At 52.2% G+C, this 18,674-nt stretch overlaps 7 protein-coding genes across 7 annotated transcripts; 1 reads left to right on the plus strand and 6 right to left on the minus strand.

Moving 5' to 3' along the window:
* Positions 1-35: 35 nt before the first annotated feature.
* BDQ94DRAFT_173315 (ubiquitin carboxyl-terminal hydrolase) lies at positions 36-873 on the minus strand (the record flags this gene model as incomplete). The annotated part of the gene is made up of 2 exons (XM_026772120.1): positions 36-736; positions 822-873. The coding sequence occupies 2 exons, from the start codon at positions 871-873 to the stop codon at positions 36-38; spliced, it is 753 nt and encodes a 250-aa protein (XP_026623111.1).
* Positions 874-1,147: 274 nt separating this feature from the next.
* Positions 1,148-2,391, minus strand: BDQ94DRAFT_149535 (putative mRNA decapping hydrolase). The gene is made up of 3 exons (XM_026767399.1): positions 2,283-2,391; positions 1,516-2,178; positions 1,148-1,448 (listed from the first exon to the last, which is right to left on the minus strand). Exons 1-3 carry the CDS (start codon positions 2,356-2,358, stop codon positions 1,204-1,206), a joined length of 984 nt encoding a protein of 327 aa, XP_026623112.1. The 5' UTR covers positions 2,359-2,391; the 3' UTR covers positions 1,148-1,203.
* Positions 2,392-2,492: 101 nt separating this feature from the next.
* On the minus strand, positions 2,493-3,665 carry BDQ94DRAFT_149537 (ribonuclease H2 subunit C). Its single transcript, XM_026767400.1, has 4 exons — positions 3,413-3,665; positions 3,279-3,356; positions 3,011-3,222; positions 2,493-2,962 (listed from the first exon to the last, which is right to left on the minus strand). The coding sequence occupies exons 1-4, from the start codon at positions 3,555-3,557 to the stop codon at positions 2,921-2,923; spliced, it is 477 nt and encodes a 158-aa protein (XP_026623113.1). The 5' UTR covers positions 3,558-3,665; the 3' UTR covers positions 2,493-2,920.
* Positions 3,666-3,943: 278 nt separating this feature from the next.
* On the minus strand, positions 3,944-6,756 carry BDQ94DRAFT_161626 (Nop53-domain-containing protein; the record flags this gene model as incomplete). Its single annotated transcript, XM_026769405.1, has 5 exons — positions 3,944-4,550; positions 4,619-4,918; positions 5,346-5,558; positions 5,613-6,551; positions 6,623-6,756. The coding sequence occupies 5 exons, from the start codon at positions 6,754-6,756 to the stop codon at positions 3,944-3,946; spliced, it is 2,193 nt and encodes a 730-aa protein (XP_026623114.1).
* Positions 6,757-7,125: 369 nt separating this feature from the next.
* Positions 7,126-12,122, plus strand: cef1 (putative cell division control protein (Cdc5); the record flags this gene model as incomplete). The annotated part of the gene is made up of 10 exons (XM_026769406.1): positions 7,126-7,151; positions 7,208-7,241; positions 7,314-7,654; positions 7,716-9,680; positions 10,205-10,306; positions 10,393-10,420; positions 10,535-10,599; positions 10,651-10,685; positions 10,743-11,899; positions 11,964-12,122. 10 exons carry the CDS (start codon positions 7,126-7,128, stop codon positions 12,120-12,122), a joined length of 3,912 nt encoding a protein of 1,303 aa, XP_026623115.1.
* Positions 12,123-12,467: 345 nt separating this feature from the next.
* On the minus strand, positions 12,468-13,166 carry BDQ94DRAFT_79146 (uncharacterized protein). Its single transcript, XM_026776563.1, has one exon. It carries the CDS (start codon positions 12,918-12,920, stop codon positions 12,558-12,560), a length of 363 nt encoding a protein of 120 aa, XP_026623116.1. The 5' UTR covers positions 12,921-13,166; the 3' UTR covers positions 12,468-12,557.
* A 247-nt stretch (positions 13,167-13,413) lies between these two features.
* On the minus strand, positions 13,414-17,595 carry BDQ94DRAFT_173321 (uncharacterized protein; the record flags this gene model as incomplete). Its single annotated transcript, XM_026772121.1, has 3 exons — positions 13,414-16,727; positions 16,788-16,958; positions 17,010-17,595. The coding sequence occupies 3 exons, from the start codon at positions 17,593-17,595 to the stop codon at positions 13,414-13,416; spliced, it is 4,071 nt and encodes a 1,356-aa protein (XP_026623117.1).
* Between the last annotated feature and the right edge of the window lie 1,079 nt (positions 17,596-18,674).

Raw genomic sequence — 18,674 nt, forward strand, 5'->3', positions numbered from 1 at the left:
GGGTATACAACATCCCACCTTCACTAACTCGATAATCAATCAAAAACCTCCCCCAAACTAACAAGACTAAACCTCAAATCTCCATCCCCGCTCCCCTTCTCGACCTCCAAGAACCTTCTTACCCCCAACTGCAAAGCCCTCTCACTCAACGCATCCTCCCCCTCCTCAAGAACCCCCCTAACCAACGGCCCCTTCCTCCTCCCATCCAATTCCCATAAAGTCCCATCCTCACCCTTCACAAACGCCACAAAATGCAAGTCCACCGAGTCCTCGGCCGCCGGCGCATCCGTATCCCCCAGTTTCGCCGCATCGGCATGCGCACTCTCCAACGCCTTACTCTCATACAACAGATCCGCGCGCTGAATCGGCTCCAAACCCTCCGCTTCCTTGAGCAGATTATCTAGCTCGGACCCAGGGGTGATGTGCTTCCGCGGCGTGCCGTTCGACACGGCGTGCAGGAGCCCGATTAGCCCGCAGGCGTTGCGGATTGTTTGCTTGAACCACATGACGGGCTCGTTGGGACCTGAGCCGGTGTATTCAGGGAGAGGCGCGTCTTCGGTTCGGCGGGTGGCTTCGTAGGCGGCGGAGACGGGGAAGACGAGGAGGAGGGCGTAGGAGGGGCGGGGGATGAAGGCGAGGAGGTCCGGGCTGTCGATTGACCACACGTCTGTGAAGCCGAGGGTTGGGGAGAGGCCGAGTTGGCGGACGAGGTGGGTCATTACTTCGGGGTTATTTTCTGTGGTGCAATAATAGTGGTAATAATGGTTAGTTGGTGTGGTTATATGTGGTGTTTTTGGGGGGAGGGGAGGGGGGGGGGGTACCGAGGGGCACGAAGGCCTTGTTGGTTTGGGGGGCATCTGCTGTGTCGGTCATTTTGTTGGTGTGTAGATTGTGTGTAGTGGTTATGTTTGTTGTTGAGCGGTGGAAAGGGTAATACTGTGAGGGGAGAAGAGAAGTGTAAGAAAGTTTGCGATGGATGGCGCGCCGTGAGGGGTTGACGTCGTTGGTGTTGCGGGGTCGATGGAAAGTTCCGCTCCGATATACTTTGTAGTTGGTCTGTAGATTAGATCTACATCAACAATAGAAGTATGTGTGCTCGCTTCCAGCGCTACTTGGGTACATGCTTGAATCATGGTAGTTTAGTAAAGGCTAATCAAATGTAGTATCGTAATTCATCATTCTTCTAGCATCTAGTAGCCTCTATCAGTTCGGCAGCGGCTTCTCTCCCCGCTTCAGTGGCCCAAACACATTCGACCAGAGTTCACTGGCCTCACCCAGGAAATAAGTCAAGCTGACATCCGCCATTCCAGCCTCTTCGTCTCCATCCAGTGTCTCCAACTGCGAGATGATGTTCTCCAACCCGAACGCCTTTCCAGTCGCCTGAGTTGCACCCGCCTCGAGCATGACGTTCACAATGTGCACATGGAAATGATAATACGTCGGTTGATCTATACGACACATTCAAATCAGTAACCAAATACCCCCAAACCCATAGCGCCAGAAAGGGAGTCTTACAGTGCACATAAAGTTTCAACTGATCCGTCTCCAACTGGGGATACACCCTAACCGTCTCCTCCAACAGCCTCTCCTTCAGATACTTCAACCAAGGGATATGTTTCTTCTTTAGATCCCTCAAGGACCAAATATCCCTCCTCATAACCAGCGCTAGCAAATGCAACGATCCCATCGTCTTCCGATCCCAGTTCAAATCCGGCAACACCAAGAATCCTCCCTCTTCATTCCCATCATGTCCCTTGTCCCGAAGAATCACGTCCTCTTGCTCCGTCCGACCCTCAAGAATATTAAATACCCAATTCAGTCGTCCTTCCTCGCGCTTCGCGCTCATGTACGGACGAATAGAGTCGCGGTATATCTCCGGTGTCTCGGTGACCATGCGAACAACTTGCTCGGAGTACTTCTTGATGTGCGACTCAGTGCAGGGCCAGATGAGGTTTATCTTGAGGTCCGGGGGTTGTTGGCTTCCTGGTGCTGAGTGCGAAGAGGCTAGGTACCATCGGTAGATGTCGTTGTCGCCGAGGTTGTTGACATCGGTGATGGCGGCGTGGAAGGCTTGTAGGGCTTCGGGGGTTTCGGTCGCAAAGGCGGCGCGTTCGGCAATTAAAATGCCTTGTTGGCCGTCGATGGTGCCCAGAATGGCGATGCGGCGGCCGCTTTGGTCTGTGGGGTTGAGTTAGTGTTGTTGTGTTGCTGGAGCGGTCTTGTCTGGATGTGCAGGGAGGGGTGATAGAGGGGCTGGTTGGCTGGATGGTTGGGTTGCTTGCCTTGTTTGAGGAGTCTGCTCACCTCGAATTTCGAGATGAGTGCCTCCGGTGAGGCCTTCGCATCGTTGGTGGACATTGTTAGAGGTCTGTTTGAAGATGAGGGGTGTCTATAGAATTGTTGAAGAGAGTTGATTCTATCCCAGGATATTTGTTCTGGCGGCAGAATAATGAGGGCGGTCAGGCTTATCTATATAGATATTCTATCGGATCGTGGTATTGGCTTGGCTCTATGGACAGCTATCTAGATAGTTGGTGTTATGAAACTTCCCCCGCTGGGTATATCTAGTCATGCACAGTTGGCCTGATGCCCCAATGCTGGTCCTTGAATCTGGTAGCCTCCCCCAGCTGATCGCAGTTTGCATAAAGCGACCCCTCGGAGCTTGGACGTCCCCTTCCACCTATGGCCTGCCGCTAGTGTCACGGCTCTAGCATAGCCCTTGTCCGTACATGGCTGGTTGCAGTAGGCTGGTGGTGTATCTTCGTATATGCAGCGAGGAACGCATCGAGTAGGGGACTTTGCGCGTGTGCTGACCAGGTCGATTAGGGAACCTATCCAGTGACGAGAGAACGCAGTCCTATGGGCACGCAGAGTTTGCAGTCCTCGTACTGAAATGATATTGTTCACTGTAGGCCTTGCCTCAAGTAGACGGCTGCTTTTTACTGTCAGGAGTCGTATGCATCTACATTGCATTAGCCTGATGACGACCTAAGGAAAATGATCGACCTACCACTTCAGCAAGCTTGATCCACTCCTCCACTCCCTTAACGAAGGTCTCATCTGCCGCAGGCACAAACTCATGTCCCCAGACAACATATTCATCAAATGTGCCTTGCTTCTCAAGGACCTTCACAGGTTCTTCTGGTGTGATTTCCTCGACCTCGACGTCGGCGCTTGTACGGGTAGTAGGCATCGTACGGTCTGTGGGGGTTGCGATGACACCTAAATCGATTTGTTAGCGAACTATTCAAGGATTGATGTGGCGGGGCAAGTCTCACCCTCGTAGCCTTCGGGAATCGCGACTCGGCGGCCCCTTAGCTTGCGGCCGCGGAAGTAGGCTGTTTGCAGGTTCTGATCTGTGAAAAATGAGCGTGGGTTGTGAATTGCCGGGTGCGAAGCAGTCAGTGTATACCTTTCTCATCAGAGGTGGGATTCCAGTAGCGGCCTAGAGTTTCAACGGGGCCATCGTGGTGAATGCGACAGGGCAGGATGTTCGGAGTGAATTTATCGGTTGGTGTCTCGTTGGACGAGTTCTGGGCTGGTTGGATGGCGAACATCTTGAAGTGTGTCAAGCGGAATTGAGTATGATACAGTCTGAAAATTGTAAGAGTCCGAAACCCGTGTAGGTCATCCACTCGAACAGACAATCGTGATGTAGATGTTCAGTATGATGTCGGCAAGGATTGGTTAAGGCAACGCGACGCGTAGTCGCGAAAAGAGCGGTTCATTCCGCGGTCCGCTTTAGTACCAACCGGCGGGGAGCATTGATTGCGGCATGTCCTTAGTTGATAGAAAAGACTTACGAGGTACAATTCTACAGCTTCTGTAGTTGAGTATAATGCTTGTCTAAATTCTATTTACTTATATCTTCTATAGATAACCTTCAACTTCATGAACTTGGGGTATATCGAACAGAACCAGCCATTGCATCCGGGAAACCGCATCACCTCTTACGGGTCTTCTTCTTCTTCTTTTTCTTTTTCTTTTGATCATCGTCTTGGTCTTTCTTTTCAACCACTACTCGCACAGGCCACTTCTTGAGATGTTCCCGCTCGAATGTGTCCTTGTCCCGCCGGTACAGAAGCATTGTAGCTCTAGCATCCTCCACACTAGAATGAGCGCCATCCTGGATTTCTAGCCCAAGAAACTCCGAAGCCAACATCTTCAGCCTAGGGGAGCCGCCGCCAGCAATCTTTCTGTACGGGGGATGTTTGCTGGTGTCTCTGATGTCGCGCTTAGGGTGGCTGAGAAGAAGAGCGTCCAAGTCGTTGCTGACCGCATGTCCCACGAGTATTCGCCCATCGAGGATATTGATAACGTCTTTCTGCACCTGCTCGAATGTTCGTGCCTCCACCATATGCTTCGGAAGGATGCCGCTGACATGCGTCCGCCAGTCTGTAACCATTTCCTTGGGTCTCACGTAAGAGTCGTATATTTGTTCGCCGTTGAAGTTGACAATACTGACTCGCGCGAGAGCGGAGTCGTGATCTGGGTTGGGGCCAACGCCCACCATTTCGCAATCCATCGCAACATATTTTCCTAGCTCCGCGCTAATAGAACGTTAGTAGTTATTACAGAGAAAGAACTCTCGCAAAACAGCAACAAGAGGTGTGCTCACGTAGGTGAACGGCCTTCATTAATCTTCGGCTTTGATTCCGCAACAGCGGCCGTAGAATTCCTCCGAGAGGTCGACTTTTTTGTAGGCTCCTCGGTGCCATTCTCGCCGCCATCAGTACCGTTCGTAGACATCTTCTTTCTCTTGGTTGAGACCGGTTTGCGCTCAGGTTTTTGTTGTCCGTCGACAGTTTCTCTTCTCCGTTTCTTTACCACACCATTCTCCGTCTCGCGGTCTGAAGGTTTCCGTTTCGTGGCGGAGACGCTTTCCTTTTTCAGCGTCCCCTGGAGTTTCTTCCAATTGCTGGAGAGGTTTTTCAAGTCCATTCCAGTGATAGGCCTCAGACTATTGCATGGTGAAGGGATCTGAGAATCCACGAGGGGCCGGAGAAAAAAGATGGGCGTTGCGGAGACTGGCCCGGCAACTTTCCAAAAGCAACCTTAACGGTCCGCGCTAAAATTTCGGAAGGGCCCACCTGCAAGTCTCGAACGCTGCGAAGTAGATATTGCTGTCCGACATGCGCAGTGTATTCTACAGACTATTTACGGAGTTTATATATGGTCTTGGTGGGTAGAACTACGAGAAGCACTGAGACCTGGCTATAGTCGTGAAGTTCATGGATTTAGTTGAGGCTCATACAAACTTTTTTATGTCCAGCACTAGCCCATATTACGTGGAATCTATCTTGAAAGAACCGACACAAGCAAACGCCAAAAGAGTAAATATTTACAGACCCGGAATCTTGAAGTCCTTGTGAGACCACTTCTCTGTCACCTTTCTCTTCGGCTTCTTTGCCTGCGTCACCGGCTTGCGAGACTCCAGCTTTCCCTGAACCACCAAAGTGCGGAATCGGTCGTCAAGCAGGTTGCCCTCGGGCTTGAGCAGACGCAGAGAATCCTGCAACTCGTCCGGCAACACAACCTCCAGAGGCTTCTCAGGAGCGCTATTGATTGGATTAGTAGGGTTCAGAGCATAAACAGACGAGCAGATCACTTACTATAGCTTTCCACCAAGCGGTTTCCGACGCAAAACGGTATCGTCACCTTCCTCGGAAGAGCTGTCCTCAGAATCGTCGGCACGAGCAAGCGCCTGTGCTTCCACACGTTCGGCGGCCTCCTTAGCATATGCGGCCTGCTCTTCCTTCCTCTTCATCTGTTCTTCCCATTTGGCCTGCCTCTCTGCTTCCTTGCGTCTCTTTATCTTGTTCCTCTGAGCCTTTGTTTTCCGCTCCGGACGCTTCTTATTTAGCCAGTCTGGCTTCTCATATTCACTTTCAAATCCATCCCATGCGCTCTCATCATCCGACTTCACCATACCATCATCGTCTTGGGCTTCGGCGATTAAGCGCTGTCTTTCCTCCTCTTTACGCTCTTCTTCTAGGCGCTTCTTTTCGGCTTCGACTGCTTTCTCCCCCTGCTCCTGCAGCAGCCGGTCCCAGTCCTCAAACGTGGGGTTGTAACTTATTCCGGCAGTAGGCTTGCGTACCGCGGGAACCGGCTTGCCATTCGCGGCGAGCGAGATCGGAGCCTGCTTCAAGGTTACCGGTTCTACCTTCGGCTTCGGTTTCTCCAAGAAGTCGAACTGAGGGTCATCCAAGGGGGTGGGTTCCTCTGCATCTCCCCATGGATCGTAAAGGTCATTTTCAGCGGGCTTGTTGACGGGGTTGCCTTCCTTAGCCACCTGCTTCAAGCGCAGCCAGTCTTTCCTCGTAACCCAGTCGCTCTTTTGACGCTTGTTCTTCGGTTCAATAACACCGTCGGTGACCTTGGAGTTGGTGCGCTTGCGTGTGTCGAGGCCTGGGATAGCGGAGCGTTGCGCCAAGATCTCTTCCGACTTCAAAGGCTTGTGCTTCTTCCGGTACGCATCACGGATCTCTGATGAACCTTTGGTGTCGATGACGAACAGCTCATCGGATGGCTTCTCTGATAGAAGACCACTAGCAGAAAGCGACCAAAATTAGCTTGTTGTGCCGACATTGGCGGTGGAGTAACATCGATCTTTACTTACCCTTTGATCTCTTCTTCCTTCAGAACCCGAAGGCCTTCCTGAACCTCATCGATATCGACATTCTTGCGCCAGGCCTTCTTGCCTTTGCGAGAAGGCTGCTTGTATTGCTTCGGTGCACTGATAGCCTCAGACATCTCGGAGGCTCCACCGGATTTTAATCGGTGTGCAGTGCTCTTGTAAATATTTGATCTTTTTTTCGGAGTACTAATTTTTGAATATTCCAACCAAAATTCTGGACCCGCTTACCTAAGATTGCGCGGGGCGACGCTAGTGCGGTTGTCGCGCTAAGGCTCTGCGCGCCTATCGCGGGCCAGTGACGAACGCCGCTTCAGGACTTGACCTTGCTTTTCACCCGCGTCGGTTCCTTATCGACTCTGGTCAGCCTGGACCAAGCAGTCCAAAGCGTTATTATATTTCGTATCTATTGCGCTTTGTCGCTGTATTATATTACCTTTTGTTTTTGATCAATTTGTCGCTGTCAGCGGCTGCAGAATTGCCCAGCCATGCCTGTCGTCAAAGGAGGTGTCTGGTAAGTGCATAGTTGTTATGCATGCTTCATTGCTGCATTTCACTAACTGTGGTTAGGACGAACATCGAGGATGAGGTGCTTCGCGCGGCGGTATGTTACAGCTAACCCTTGTCCGAAAGCTGACTGGTCTGCGATTGGCGATACTAATGCTGCATATAATAGGTCTCGAAGTATGGTCTCAACCAGTGGGCGCGTGTTTCCTCGTTGTTAGCAAGAAAGACACCAAAGCAGTGCAAGGCGCGATGGGTGGAATGGCTGGATCCCGGTATTCGCAAGGTTGAGTGGTCGAGGGAGGAAGATGAGAAGCTGTTGCATCTGGCCAAGTTGATGCCGACACAGTGGCGTACAATCGCACCTATCGTGGGACGGACGGCAACACAATGCTTGGAACGCTATCAGAAGTTGCTGGATGAAGCGGAAGCGCGTGAGAATGATGAGCTTGCTTTGGAAGGTCCTGGCGCAGAGTCAGCTGCTCCCAGTGCTGACGATGTGCGACGGCTACGGTACGACTCCGGACATGACACGCTTTGCTAGCTTCTTTTTCCATTTGCTGACACTACCTAGGCCCGGCGAATTGGACCCCGATCCGGAATCTAAGCCCGCTCGTCCTGATACCATTGACCTCGATGAAGATGAGAAGGAGATGCTGAGTGAAGCTCGCGCTCGTTTGGCGAACACACAAGGAAAGAAGGCGAAGCGGAAGGCCAGAGAACGACAATTGGAAGAATCGCGACGACTTGCAGTCCTTCAGAAACGACGTGAACTCAAGAATGCCGGCATTAACATCAAGGTCGTTACTCGCAAGCAGGGTGAAATGGATTATAACGCCGATATCCCATTCGAAAAGCCAGCAGCGCCCGGTTTCTATGATACGATGGAGGAAGAATCCCGCAATGAGAGGCAACGGGAGATGTTCGATCCTCGCAAACAGCAGCTCGCCAACAAGCGAAAGGGAGATCAGGATGACGAGGCGGAGCGGAAAAAGAGGAAAAACGACAAGAACAGCAACTCCGCGGCGTTTGCTGCTGCTGCTCGGGCCGGCCAGATGCAGAAGATCCGAGAGGCGGAGCAAAGCAGCAAGCGGAGATCTCTTGTGCTCCCGGCTCCTCAGGTTAGCGAAGGTGAAATGGAGGACATCATCAAGATGGGTATGGCAGGTGACAGAGCCAGTAAAATGGCAGGAGACGAAGAAGGGGCTCGTGGCCTGGTCGGAAACTACACTGGCATTGTCGGTGGAACTCCCATCAGAACACCCCGCGCCCCGCCAGAGGAAGATCACATCGCAAACGAGATTCGCAACATCAGAGCTCTGACTGAGACCCAATCGTCGTTATTGGGAGGCGAGAACACTCCCCTACATGAGGGAGGGTCTTCTACTGGATTTGATGGAATTGCTCCGCGCCGTCAGCAGATTGTTACGCCTAACCCGATGGCGACACCGTTCAGGCAAGCCAATGGCGTCGGTGCAACCCCTATGAGAGGTGGTGTTGGGCCTGGTGCCACTCCTTTGCGGACCCCTCGGGATCACTTTGCTCTGAACCAGGCAGAAGGTGGGCAGCTGATTGGAAGCACCCCCCGAGATATCAAGATGCACGAGAACTTCATGCGTCAAAGCATCCGCAGCAAGCTGGCGGCTCTGCCAAAGCCTAAAGAAACGGAATGGGAGCTGGAAGAGCTTCCTTCTGAATCCACGGAACCAACGGCAGCTGCTGAGTACGTGGAAGAGGACTCCGCTGAGCGCGATAGAAGGGAAACTGAGGCCCGACAGCGCGCCGCAGCGGCCGAGTTCAAGCGTCAGTCACAGGTGTATCAGCGATCCTTACCTCGTCCGAGCGTGCTTGATATCGATGCGATGATGGAACGGGTATCTCACATCACTGATCCCATCTCCAGTCTTGTCGCAAAAGAAGCTGCGCTTCTCATTGCACACGACGCCCGCAAATTTCCTACCCCCGGTGCTAAGGTGGAGGGCAAAGCTCGCAAGCTGGAGCAATTAGATGACAACCTCATGGAGCAAGCCCGTGCGGCTATTGCAGCGGAAGCCGCCACATCCGAAAAGCAGCAGGAGTGGCAGGTAAACTTCGACGAGCAATGGACTACGAAGCATTCCAGCGCGCTACCAGGACTTTCTAACTATGCTGATGATGAAGAGGAGGATGTATACCAACAAGAACAGCGGATGATTGCAGCGTTTGACAATGTGCAAAACTCTCTGCTGGCCACGGCAGAACGGGGCAACAAGCTGGAGAAGAAGCTCGCTTTACATTACGGAGGCTATCAGAACCGGGCGAAAATGCTCCGGACCAAGATAGTGGAAGCCCACACAGCCCTAGAGAAGACGGCGGATGAGCTGGATGCCTTCCGCACTCTACAGATTTCGGAACAGTCCGCTCTCTCGCGGAGACTTGAGAATCTGAGAGATGATGTGGCATTCGTGATGCGCAGAGAGCGGGAAGCTCAAGACTTGTATAGAACCCGGAAGGACGAGCTTGATGAGCTCGTGGCAGGAACAGGGGGGATGGTTAATGGGTGGCATTGAGTGACTCACAAAATAGATACCTAGTTTGAATTTGAATCTGCATTTCAGCAGCTCAAGTTGTAATCTTAACTTTCCTATATACTAGAGACTACCGACGTGTTCTGTTGGTTCATTGTTGTGTGCTCCCACATTGTACTATTCAGCGGGTAAATATACTGATGCTGTAGTGTACTACGAAGGCATGAACCAACCTAACGCAATCCATACTCTATATTGACCACCACGATACTAACTTCCTGATGAGTATAATACACTCTTTCAGCCTGCAAGCAATGTCATGGTGAGTAGGGCGATATGGACGATTGCAACTGCTGCAGCACCAACCCGACGGATCCATGAAGTAACCGGCGCAGCTGGGGATGGATGGATGACCAAAAGCGGATGGCAAAAATCTAAGGCGGTCTCTTCCGGTGCATCGCAACGGAGAATCCTCCATCACCTCCTACGATCCCCTTTCGCGTTTCCATCGCGCAATTCGCTCCACATAGCGATTTCATCTAAAAAACCTCTATAGATACATTGAGAACCACCCCTTCTTCAACATGGGCGGCAGGGACGAGGCCACCGGGACCCCGGATCCCGTCGAGAAGGGGTTTGCCACCCTCAATACCATCCGGTAAGTCGATGAAATATTCCTTTGAATTGATTATTGGGCCTAGGGGTCCTGCTTTTCTCGGTCGCATCAACTAATCAAGGCGATAGGATCGGTGTCAAGGCCATGGTGCAGAAGGTCAGTTTGTTCGTCGTGATCTTTTGCGGTGCGGCCGTGGAAGTCACATGATACCATCTTTATACAGGATCGGTTGCCAATATCGGAATGATTACTGACTGGTCTTCTGTGTAGGATGGAGAACTACGAAAAGCAGAAATCCTCTCGATAAAGCAGCGGAAAGATGGGCCTTCTTTCTAGTATGTTTCCTGTCCCTCTGGAGTGTTGTGATATTGTACTGACAATGCCAGCGTCCACTATGTTGACTTCAACAAGCGTCTTGATGGTAAGTTGAGCTTTAGTGATTGAACTATCATACCGCTCATACTCACTTCGCACCTAGAATGGATTGATTCCGGAAGGATAGATCTCTCACATGAGGTCGAATGGCCTCAGCCAGAGAAACCAGAGAAGAAAAAGACCGGCCCCGGCAACAAAGCACCTAGCAAGAACGCCCAGAAGCGTGCCAGAGCCGAAAGTCGGGATGTATCAGCAACGCCAGATCTTCTGACGGGAAAGAACACCAATGTCGGCAAAGCCCAGCGTCCGTCCAAAGCGGGCGGCAAAGAGAACCGCGACGAGACCCCTGTGAACCTCTCCATCGGAGGCTCAGAAGCTGTCTCCGCAAATGGAACCCCCAAGCCTGACTCGGATGATGTCGACATGATCGATGTTGGCTTTTCCAAGGATGAAAAAGAAGAAGCGAAGGCACTAGGTCTTATGTCGCGCGAAGAAGAAATCGAAAGGCTACGCACTAGCGGTAGTATGACCCAGAACCCGACGGAGATTCACCGTGTGCGAAACTTGACCCGTCTCCAAATGGGCAAATACGATATCGAGCCTTGGTACTTCTCTCCATACCCGGCATCGTTCTCCGATGCAGACGTCGTATACATTGACGAGTTCTGCCTGGGATACTTCGACAACAAGCGCGCCTTCGAGCGTCACCGTTCCAAATGCACCCTCGTGCACCCACCCGGAAACGAAATCTACCGCGACGACTACATTTCATTCTTCGAAGTCGACGGCCGGCGTCAACGAACCTGGTGTCGCAACCTCTGTCTGCTGAGCAAGCTCTTCCTCGATCACAAGACACTGTACTACGACGTCGACCCCTTCCTGTTCTACTGCATGTGCAGTCGAGACGAAACAGGCTGTCATCTCGTCGGCTACTTCTCCAAGGAAAAGGACTCTGCGGAAGGCTACAACCTGGCCTGTATCTTAACCCTCCCTCAATACCAACGCCGCGGGTACGGCCGTCTTCTCATCTCCTTCAGCTACGAGCTCGGCAAGCGTGAGGGAAAGCTCGGATCGCCCGAGAAGCCTCTCAGTGATCTCGGTCTCCTCAGTTATCGACAATACTGGCGAGAAACCCTCGTGGAGCTTCTCTTGGAAACTGGCCGGGAATCCGTCAGCGAGCACGACCTCTCAATGCTGACTTCCATGACGGAGAAAGACGTCCACGAGACTTTGGTTGTTTTCAATATGCTCAGATACCATGTACGTTCCCTCCCACTATCAAATTTTCCGACACAACACCTACTAACCAATCATTGCTATATAGAAAGGAAACTGGGTCATAGTCCTAACAGACCAAGTAGTCGAAGAGCACAAGAAGCGTCTCGAGAAGGAGAAGATCAAGGGCGTTCGCAAGATCGATCCCGCCCGGCTGCAATGGAAACCGCCCGTCTTCACTGCGTCGTCCCGTACCTGGAATTGGTAGGGTTGCTTAACTGATGCGGTTATATTCTATGCAGCAAAGTATGGGACGGGAGCCGGGAAGCCGGGAAGATTGATTGATACCCTCATTTGGAGTCGGTGGTGTAATGTATGTTTCTATGTATGCTTGTTGCTGGTTACGGAGGTCTTGTTTTTCCTTTTTATTTTTTCATGGGTGTATGGATGTTTTGTAAATTAGATTACTACTGGTACCTTCGAGGGGAGTTTCGTGGATTAGCATGGGATGGATGGATATATTTAGCGCTAGCAGGGTCGGTGTTGTGGAATTCATCCTTATCAGTCAGTTACTACTACTAAATTACTATCTTGAAGAGTATGCCTTGTGTACATTTATTATTCAATGTGGCGTAATGCTGTAAAAGTGCCAGCAAAATATTGCGAATAACCATGCAATGATGCTTTCCGCAAGTTTCGCAGCTCATTCCCTTCCATCAAGATCTTCATACAACTCTAGCTGACAGTCTACTGCGAATTCAGTCGCAGCTACAACTACGCCTGATATGAAACAACATATAACGTTAAAGTATTCGAATGCACACCTCAGCACAAAAGCTAGATACACGGTTCTGCACGTTAACACAAAGCTCCCGCACCATTTACCCTTTCCCAGAATCTTGGCTCCGGTTCCACAAGCTATAGAAAAAAAAAGAAAGAAGGGGATCCAATGGCTCAACGACGATGTATGATCGACGGAGCAGGTGAAAGCGACAGGGAGATAGAGAAAGGGGGAGCGTAAATTGAGAGTAGGAGGAGAGAAAGGGAGTTTGTGAGTGAACTGCATTGGTCATGATACAGCACCGCACAGACGGGATCTGGGAGGTCAAGATTCGAGAAAGGAGGTAAGGATAACGGGTACGAGCAGATGGAATATTGTAGGGGGATTCGGAAAGACGTGACATGGGTTGGTTTAGACCCCCGGAGAAGACAGAGATAAAGAAGCATTGAACATGGTGGTAGCGTGTATGATGAGAGTTTGTATGGAAAGGTAGCAACCGTCCCGCTCAACTAATGGCGTATGTTACTTTGTGAAGAGGGGGAGGCGTTGACAATTGCGCGCGCAGGGAATATGGCACGGTAGCAAGGAGAAACATTAAAGGAATACTGAAAAATTTCAAACCAAACCCAAATCCATCGGATTCCCTCGCAAGCGTAGCTAATCATTACCGAAATGTAACGCTCAATGAATTTCTGAAACCCGGCAAAAGCCAACACAAGGCTAACAGCTGAAACTCGAATCATGAGACTTCACTCCGCATGGAAAAGAACGAATGACTTCACTGGGATCCGCTGAAAGTACGGGGTCCCCAGGATGCAGTCCGGGACTGACGTCGCGGAGAGTTGCTGCCGTTACTTTGCTGAGACGTGGCAGGCTTCTTTGCTTGTGAGGCGGTGCCCTCGCGCGGTTTTGTAGTCTTTCGAGGCTTACTATAACCCGAAGGGCCGCGTGGGCGGGGATTGTTTGCCCCTGCCTTTCGAGGGAGAGTCATGGTCTTTGCTAGAGCCGCACCGGGGAAGCGGATCGAAACCCTTGTGTTTCCTGCGGAATCCCTATCGTTATATCCAACGAAGAAAGGCTCAACACTGAGAATCTGCATCGACTTCAAATGCTTGGACCGCAACCGGGACTGCGAAGGTGCTCGCGCAGCCTGCCACGCTGCTGGAGGCGCTCTGGTTGGGACCCTGACGACTGGTAGAGACCCTACTTCACGGTCCTCAAAGATCTCCTCAGCTTCTTCAACTTGCTTCGCACTTACTTCACCGTCTCCGACATGAAGCTCGCCGTTGCAAGGAAGGGAGACTGAGACTGAAGCAATATGCAACTGAACATCAAGAGGCTCTTTGGTCGCTGATGTGACCGCCAGCGCATTTCTCTTTTCGGGTATCGTCTTCTTGCCAAAGAGAGTATTTATTTTCTCCTGCCAGGAAGTGGCCGTTGTGCCGTGCTGTGGGCGCGGAGGGGCAGCAACCATCGAGGCAAAGGTGGGGGGCGGTGGAGGCGGAGCGATGACTTTAGGAGGAAGCTTGACAATGGGTTTCGGCGCAGGGAGATGGACCAGAGGCCTGTTCGAGGCACCAGTATAAACTGGGTGGTTTGACATTTCTTCAGGGGGAGGCGGCGAAGTACTCCGGAAATAATCACCTTCATCATTCGCTGGCTTCCTCAGATGCTCCGTTGCTTGAGGGAAGAATCGTGAGCTTCGCACCGGAACGCTGCCGAGAGGACGAGCAGGAGTCTCAGTGAAAGGCAAAGAGCTGACGGTGGGGTCAAATCCAGGAAGAGGATTTGGCAGAGGTGCGGTGTTGTCTGCTGATTTGGTGATTCCAACAACTTGTCTCTGCCCAGCCTGGTCACCGGTCCGGACCTGCTTCCAGGTTTCGTTGAAGGTAACAGGGAGTGAAGAAGATGGGCCGTCACGCATCGAATCGTACTCGTTACGAAGCCTCTCGTTCTCCTCTGCCTCATGTTTGGCAGCGACTGCATGGAAATTGTTCCAGGCCACTGTTTGTTGTTGCCGGTGTGAGTGCTGCGAGCTTGGAGGTCCAATAGGCCCGGGACGCAGCATAGGGTTTATATTGTCGTAAGAGACATGCCTAGCTTCCGGGGACGGTAACGGAGAGATGGATACGCCATCCTGTGGAGATCGCGAGGGAGCGGAGAAGGGTTGAGTCGCCGGGGCCATGGGTGGCTGATCAAGACCTAGATGACTGCGTATGGAGATATCTCTCCCTGGGAAGCCTCCAAGGCTTTGCTCGAAGATACCGTTGCCCAGCGTCTTGTCATTGCTAAGAGGCTTCCAAGGATTTGAGATGGCAGGAGGTGTCGGTCCCACAAATTTTGGATTCGGGGACCAAGGCAGATAGGTGTTGGGTGTAGTAAGATTGCCTCTCCACTGGGAACTTTGTTCATCAACCTTGGTCTCCGGCAAGTTTTCTGAGCTTGCTGTTTGAGCAACGACAGGTTGCTGAGATCCGTTCGGCAGGCTAGTCTCTTGCTTGGGCTCACGCGCTGGCGAAGAGGTGCGTCGCGCAGTGGCCACCGATGGTGCTTTATCCGCATTGCCCCTTTCCCTATCCACAAGCTTCTTCACAGTGTCCGGATGGTGGACCTTCATCATTCCATATTGCTTCGGCTCCCCGCTCGGTTCAGGTACTGGAGGCTTTGGAGGAGAATGGGCAGCTTGCGCGGTAGCCTGCGTGATATTTGCCTCGGGCTTACCGGCATCCAGAGACTCCTTACGCCTTGACTTTGGCTTTTCGGGCGGAGGACCAAGCGCCTCGAGCTTCTGCCGGATCCGTTCACGCTTCGCAGCCTCTTCCCGTTCCTCCTGCTCTATTCTCCGCTGCCGAGCTTCCATCCTCTTTTCCTTCATGATGCGTTCTTGCATAGCGACAGGGTCTTCCTGAGGCGGTTGGGGCACTGGTGCCTGTTCTTCAACTGGTGGAGCAGTGGGTAACTGTGCTGTTCCGCCCGGCACATTGGTCATCCTGTCTTGCACATTTGCAGCACCTCTTGAAGGCCACGGACCAGGACCACGTCGGGAAGGCGAAATATCGCGTAGAGAAGCTTCCTTGGGAGGTGGCATATCTCTGGATGGGATGGCCGCTTCAATCATTCCGTTTACCTGTGATCCTCTCCTAGATTCGAACACTTTTTGGGGCACATCGGGTCTACCAATCGACATCCGACGTCCAAAGCTGCCACTTCCCCCGCTCACATTAGACGATGTCCGACGCCGTGTCCAGTGCATACCATCTTGACCGCTCGATCGGTGTGTCTGAAAAGCGGGTGAGGGCTCCGCTGGTCCACTTTGTTCACCTTGGGCAGGCCTCTGCAACAAGGCAGGGGTACGGTAACTCTGCTCAGCGCGCCAAGGTCCTTTCCTCGTGTCAGGAGCAGGTTCATAGCGGCCGGATCGAGAATTATAGAGCTCCCGGGTCCCAGACTGCACCTCCCTGTAAGATCTGTTGAAATCGTCCGCAGCAATTTCCTTTGGAGGCAAAGGACCACCGGGACCGTCAATCGGGTGAGGTTCTCGAGCAGGAGCCCGCATCGGCGGTTGGACCTGGATTGGAGGAATAACTGGAGAGATCTTCTCAACCGGTGGCAGAGGTGCCCAAGGCGACTTGACGGGCGGAGGGGCGGGACTTGTGGATAGTAAAGGAGATTTGTCATTCGGTCCCTTTGCAGCAAGACCGGCATTCTTTGCTTGTCTTTCTGCATTTGCTCCAAGTCGAAGCACCGTGGGGTTTGGTCCAATAGACGTCGTAGGTTTCGGTATGAATTTTGGCGCTTCCTTGATGCTTGCTGCTTGCTCCACGGGAGGGAACTCCCTCTTGAAATCATCTGCCACCTTGTCTTGGCTGGGTACTGGGGCGGATGGCGCAGGCTCTTGGTTGGTGAGATTTGTCTTCGTGCCATCGGTCCACTCAATCGTCTCAGGAGCCCAGTCATCTTCATCATCGTCTATATCAGCCCATTTCGCTTCGCTCCCCCCGCCATCTTCCTGTATCCTTGACGTCATATGGATCCCGTACTGTTGTTTCAACTCTTCGTCGGTCAAATGCTTGGGAGGCGTTTGCTGGACGGCTGCAAGGACAAGATGGTTAGAAGCAAATATCGGTCAACTGGAAGGCTCGTAGTTCTTACGCCGATTCCTATTCCAAACTTGATTCGGATCCGGACCAGCTCCACCAGGCTTGGCTGCACCTGTTCCCATTTTCGATAACGAGTCGCGTAGGCTGCTGGTAGTCTTGACGACCAAGCGAGGACGGGAGGTTGGCGGCGGCGTCCCCAGAGGGGTAGTCGAAGTCATAGGGGCTGCAGTGAATCAGTATTTATCCCTCTGTATTACACGTGAATGTAGAATACCTTTCTCAGAAGCCTTTGTTATCGGGGGAGTTCCCGGCGCCTTGGGAACAGAAAACTTGGCAAACGTAACCGGCTTGAAGGAGGTTGGCTTCTTCGAGCCGGCACGGAGTCTGCCCTCTGTTCGACTGGCATCAGACTCTGAACCTCCCTGAGACGCTGTGTCTTCCCCAGTATCTGACCCAGATGTTACTCCATTCATCTCGAGCGCCCGTGCGGCGACCGGCAAAGGACCAGACTTTGGGGTATCCTGCGTCGGGTTCAGTAGGTATGTTGCGAGGTCGTTGTCGGCATCACTCACGCTCGGCGTCTGATCGGTATCTTTTGTTTTGTTTTCTCGCTCTGACTTTTCGGTAGTTCCCGTTCCTTGTTCACCCTGTTGGTCACTCGCGTTCGTCTCCGGTTGTGTCGTTGTAGCGGTGTCTTTGAACTCCCCCGCGTCCCCTCCAGCAGATCTCTTGTCGGTAGTGCTCGCAGGAACGTCGGAAGGCGAAGGTTCGCCGCCCGACAGGGTTTGGTCTACCACATCGTGGCTGCTCTGCTCTGCCATAACAATTCTTGAGTCTGTGAGGCCAACAGGTTGCGACATCTGTTAGACAAATGCTCTGAAACTGTAAACACGGAAACAAGTGGCGACTGTAATCCTGAACTTATGAATGCATGAGAAGGGACGGGCTGAGAATATACCTATGGTCAGGTATCAAGAATCGCCACGGTTGAACTGTAAGCTCAACTACTTGAGCCGTAAAAGCTCCGAACGACCAGGTGGACGGCGGAGAGGGGACCAGTGTAGGAGGCTGGTAACCAAGTGAATGTCGAGGCGGATGGGCGGGGCGTGAGAAGGCTGGCAGTATTATGGTAGAAGGCCGCTGCCCAGAGAGTGTCCCGAAAGGGAGGTTCGTGACGAAGGAGGTGGTGCTTCTCGGGATGGTGATCGGGTGATGGCTGCAGTCATGGACGATGACTTGACGGTTCAGGTTGAGGCACTAAGGCGGGCTGCTTTCGGTTAGCGCGCTGGCCTCCCGCAAACCCTGTGGCTGGAGCCGCGCTGGAGTTGCTATTCTTCGCGAACCGAACTACTGTGCTGCTCCTGGACCGATTCACTTGTCCACCCCCTGGAGAAGGGGAAGAGGGCTCACTTATTTTTAGGTGTCTCTCCAGCAAGTCCTTTCTTATTCACGGAACTGTGTTATGACCCCGTTCATAATCACCATATCTGAAATAACTCTCTACTGTTTCGGAGACCCTCCCTTGACAGGTGGTATATCGACCTGCCGAAACGGCACCGGACCGCATTCCCGGGGTACTAGCCTCCTGCCTCAGCAAGGAAAATGTAGCTGTTTTCAAACAAACAGTTCCAAGAAGGAAGCTGGCAATAAGTTTCATGTGTACAAACTGTCAAGTCTTCCTGGCATAACTTCACTACCGGATCTGGTGACTATGGTAGCATCGACATGGTTAAAGGGGCACTAATAATGCAGGCACCATAGGCTACTGCGGACTACTCAAACTGCGGCCTATCCTACTAATCATCTATAGGGATTTCACGGAATAGTTACATTAGTCAACCTAGACTGACTAAGTCCTTGTCCTTTAAACTGATTAGCCAGCATGTACACACAGATCGTCCTGTTGAAGATACTTGGGCCTTTCCACATATGCTCGTCC

This window comes from Aspergillus welwitschiae, assembly GCF_003344945.1.
Source record: "Aspergillus welwitschiae strain CBS 139.54b unplaced genomic scaffold BDQ94scaffold_32, whole genome shotgun sequence".
NCBI classification, from domain to species: Eukaryota; Fungi; Ascomycota; class Eurotiomycetes; order Eurotiales; family Aspergillaceae; genus Aspergillus; species Aspergillus welwitschiae.

Bases quoted from the DNA above. Each gene is read 5' to 3' on its own strand.
- BDQ94DRAFT_149535 (XM_026767399.1), bottom strand. From the start codon at position 2,358: ATGTCCACCAACGATGCGAAGGCCTCACCGGAGGCACTCATCTCGAAA. The intron at 2,179-2,282 runs GCAAGCAACCCA...TCAACCCCACAG, and splicing joins GAGCAGACTCCTCAAACAAG to ACCAAAGCGGCCGCCGCATC. The intron at 1,449-1,515 runs GTAAGACTCCCT...TGTGTCGTATAG, and splicing joins GTTGAAACTTTATGTGCACT to ATCAACCGACGTATTATCAT.
- BDQ94DRAFT_149537 (XM_026767400.1), bottom strand. From the start codon at position 3,557: ATGTTCGCCATCCAACCAGCCCAGAACTCGTCCAACGAGACACCAACC. The intron at 3,357-3,412 runs GTATACACTGAC...CATTTTTCACAG, and splicing joins TCCCACCTCTGATGAGAAAG to ATCAGAACCTGCAAACAGCC. The intron at 3,223-3,278 runs GTGAGACTTGCC...AAATCGATTTAG, and splicing joins GATTCCCGAAGGCTACGAGG to GTGTCATCGCAACCCCCACA.
- BDQ94DRAFT_79146 (XM_026776563.1), bottom strand. From the start codon at position 12,920: ATGCAGTTCACTCACAAACTCCCTTTCTCTCCTCCTACTCTCAATTTA.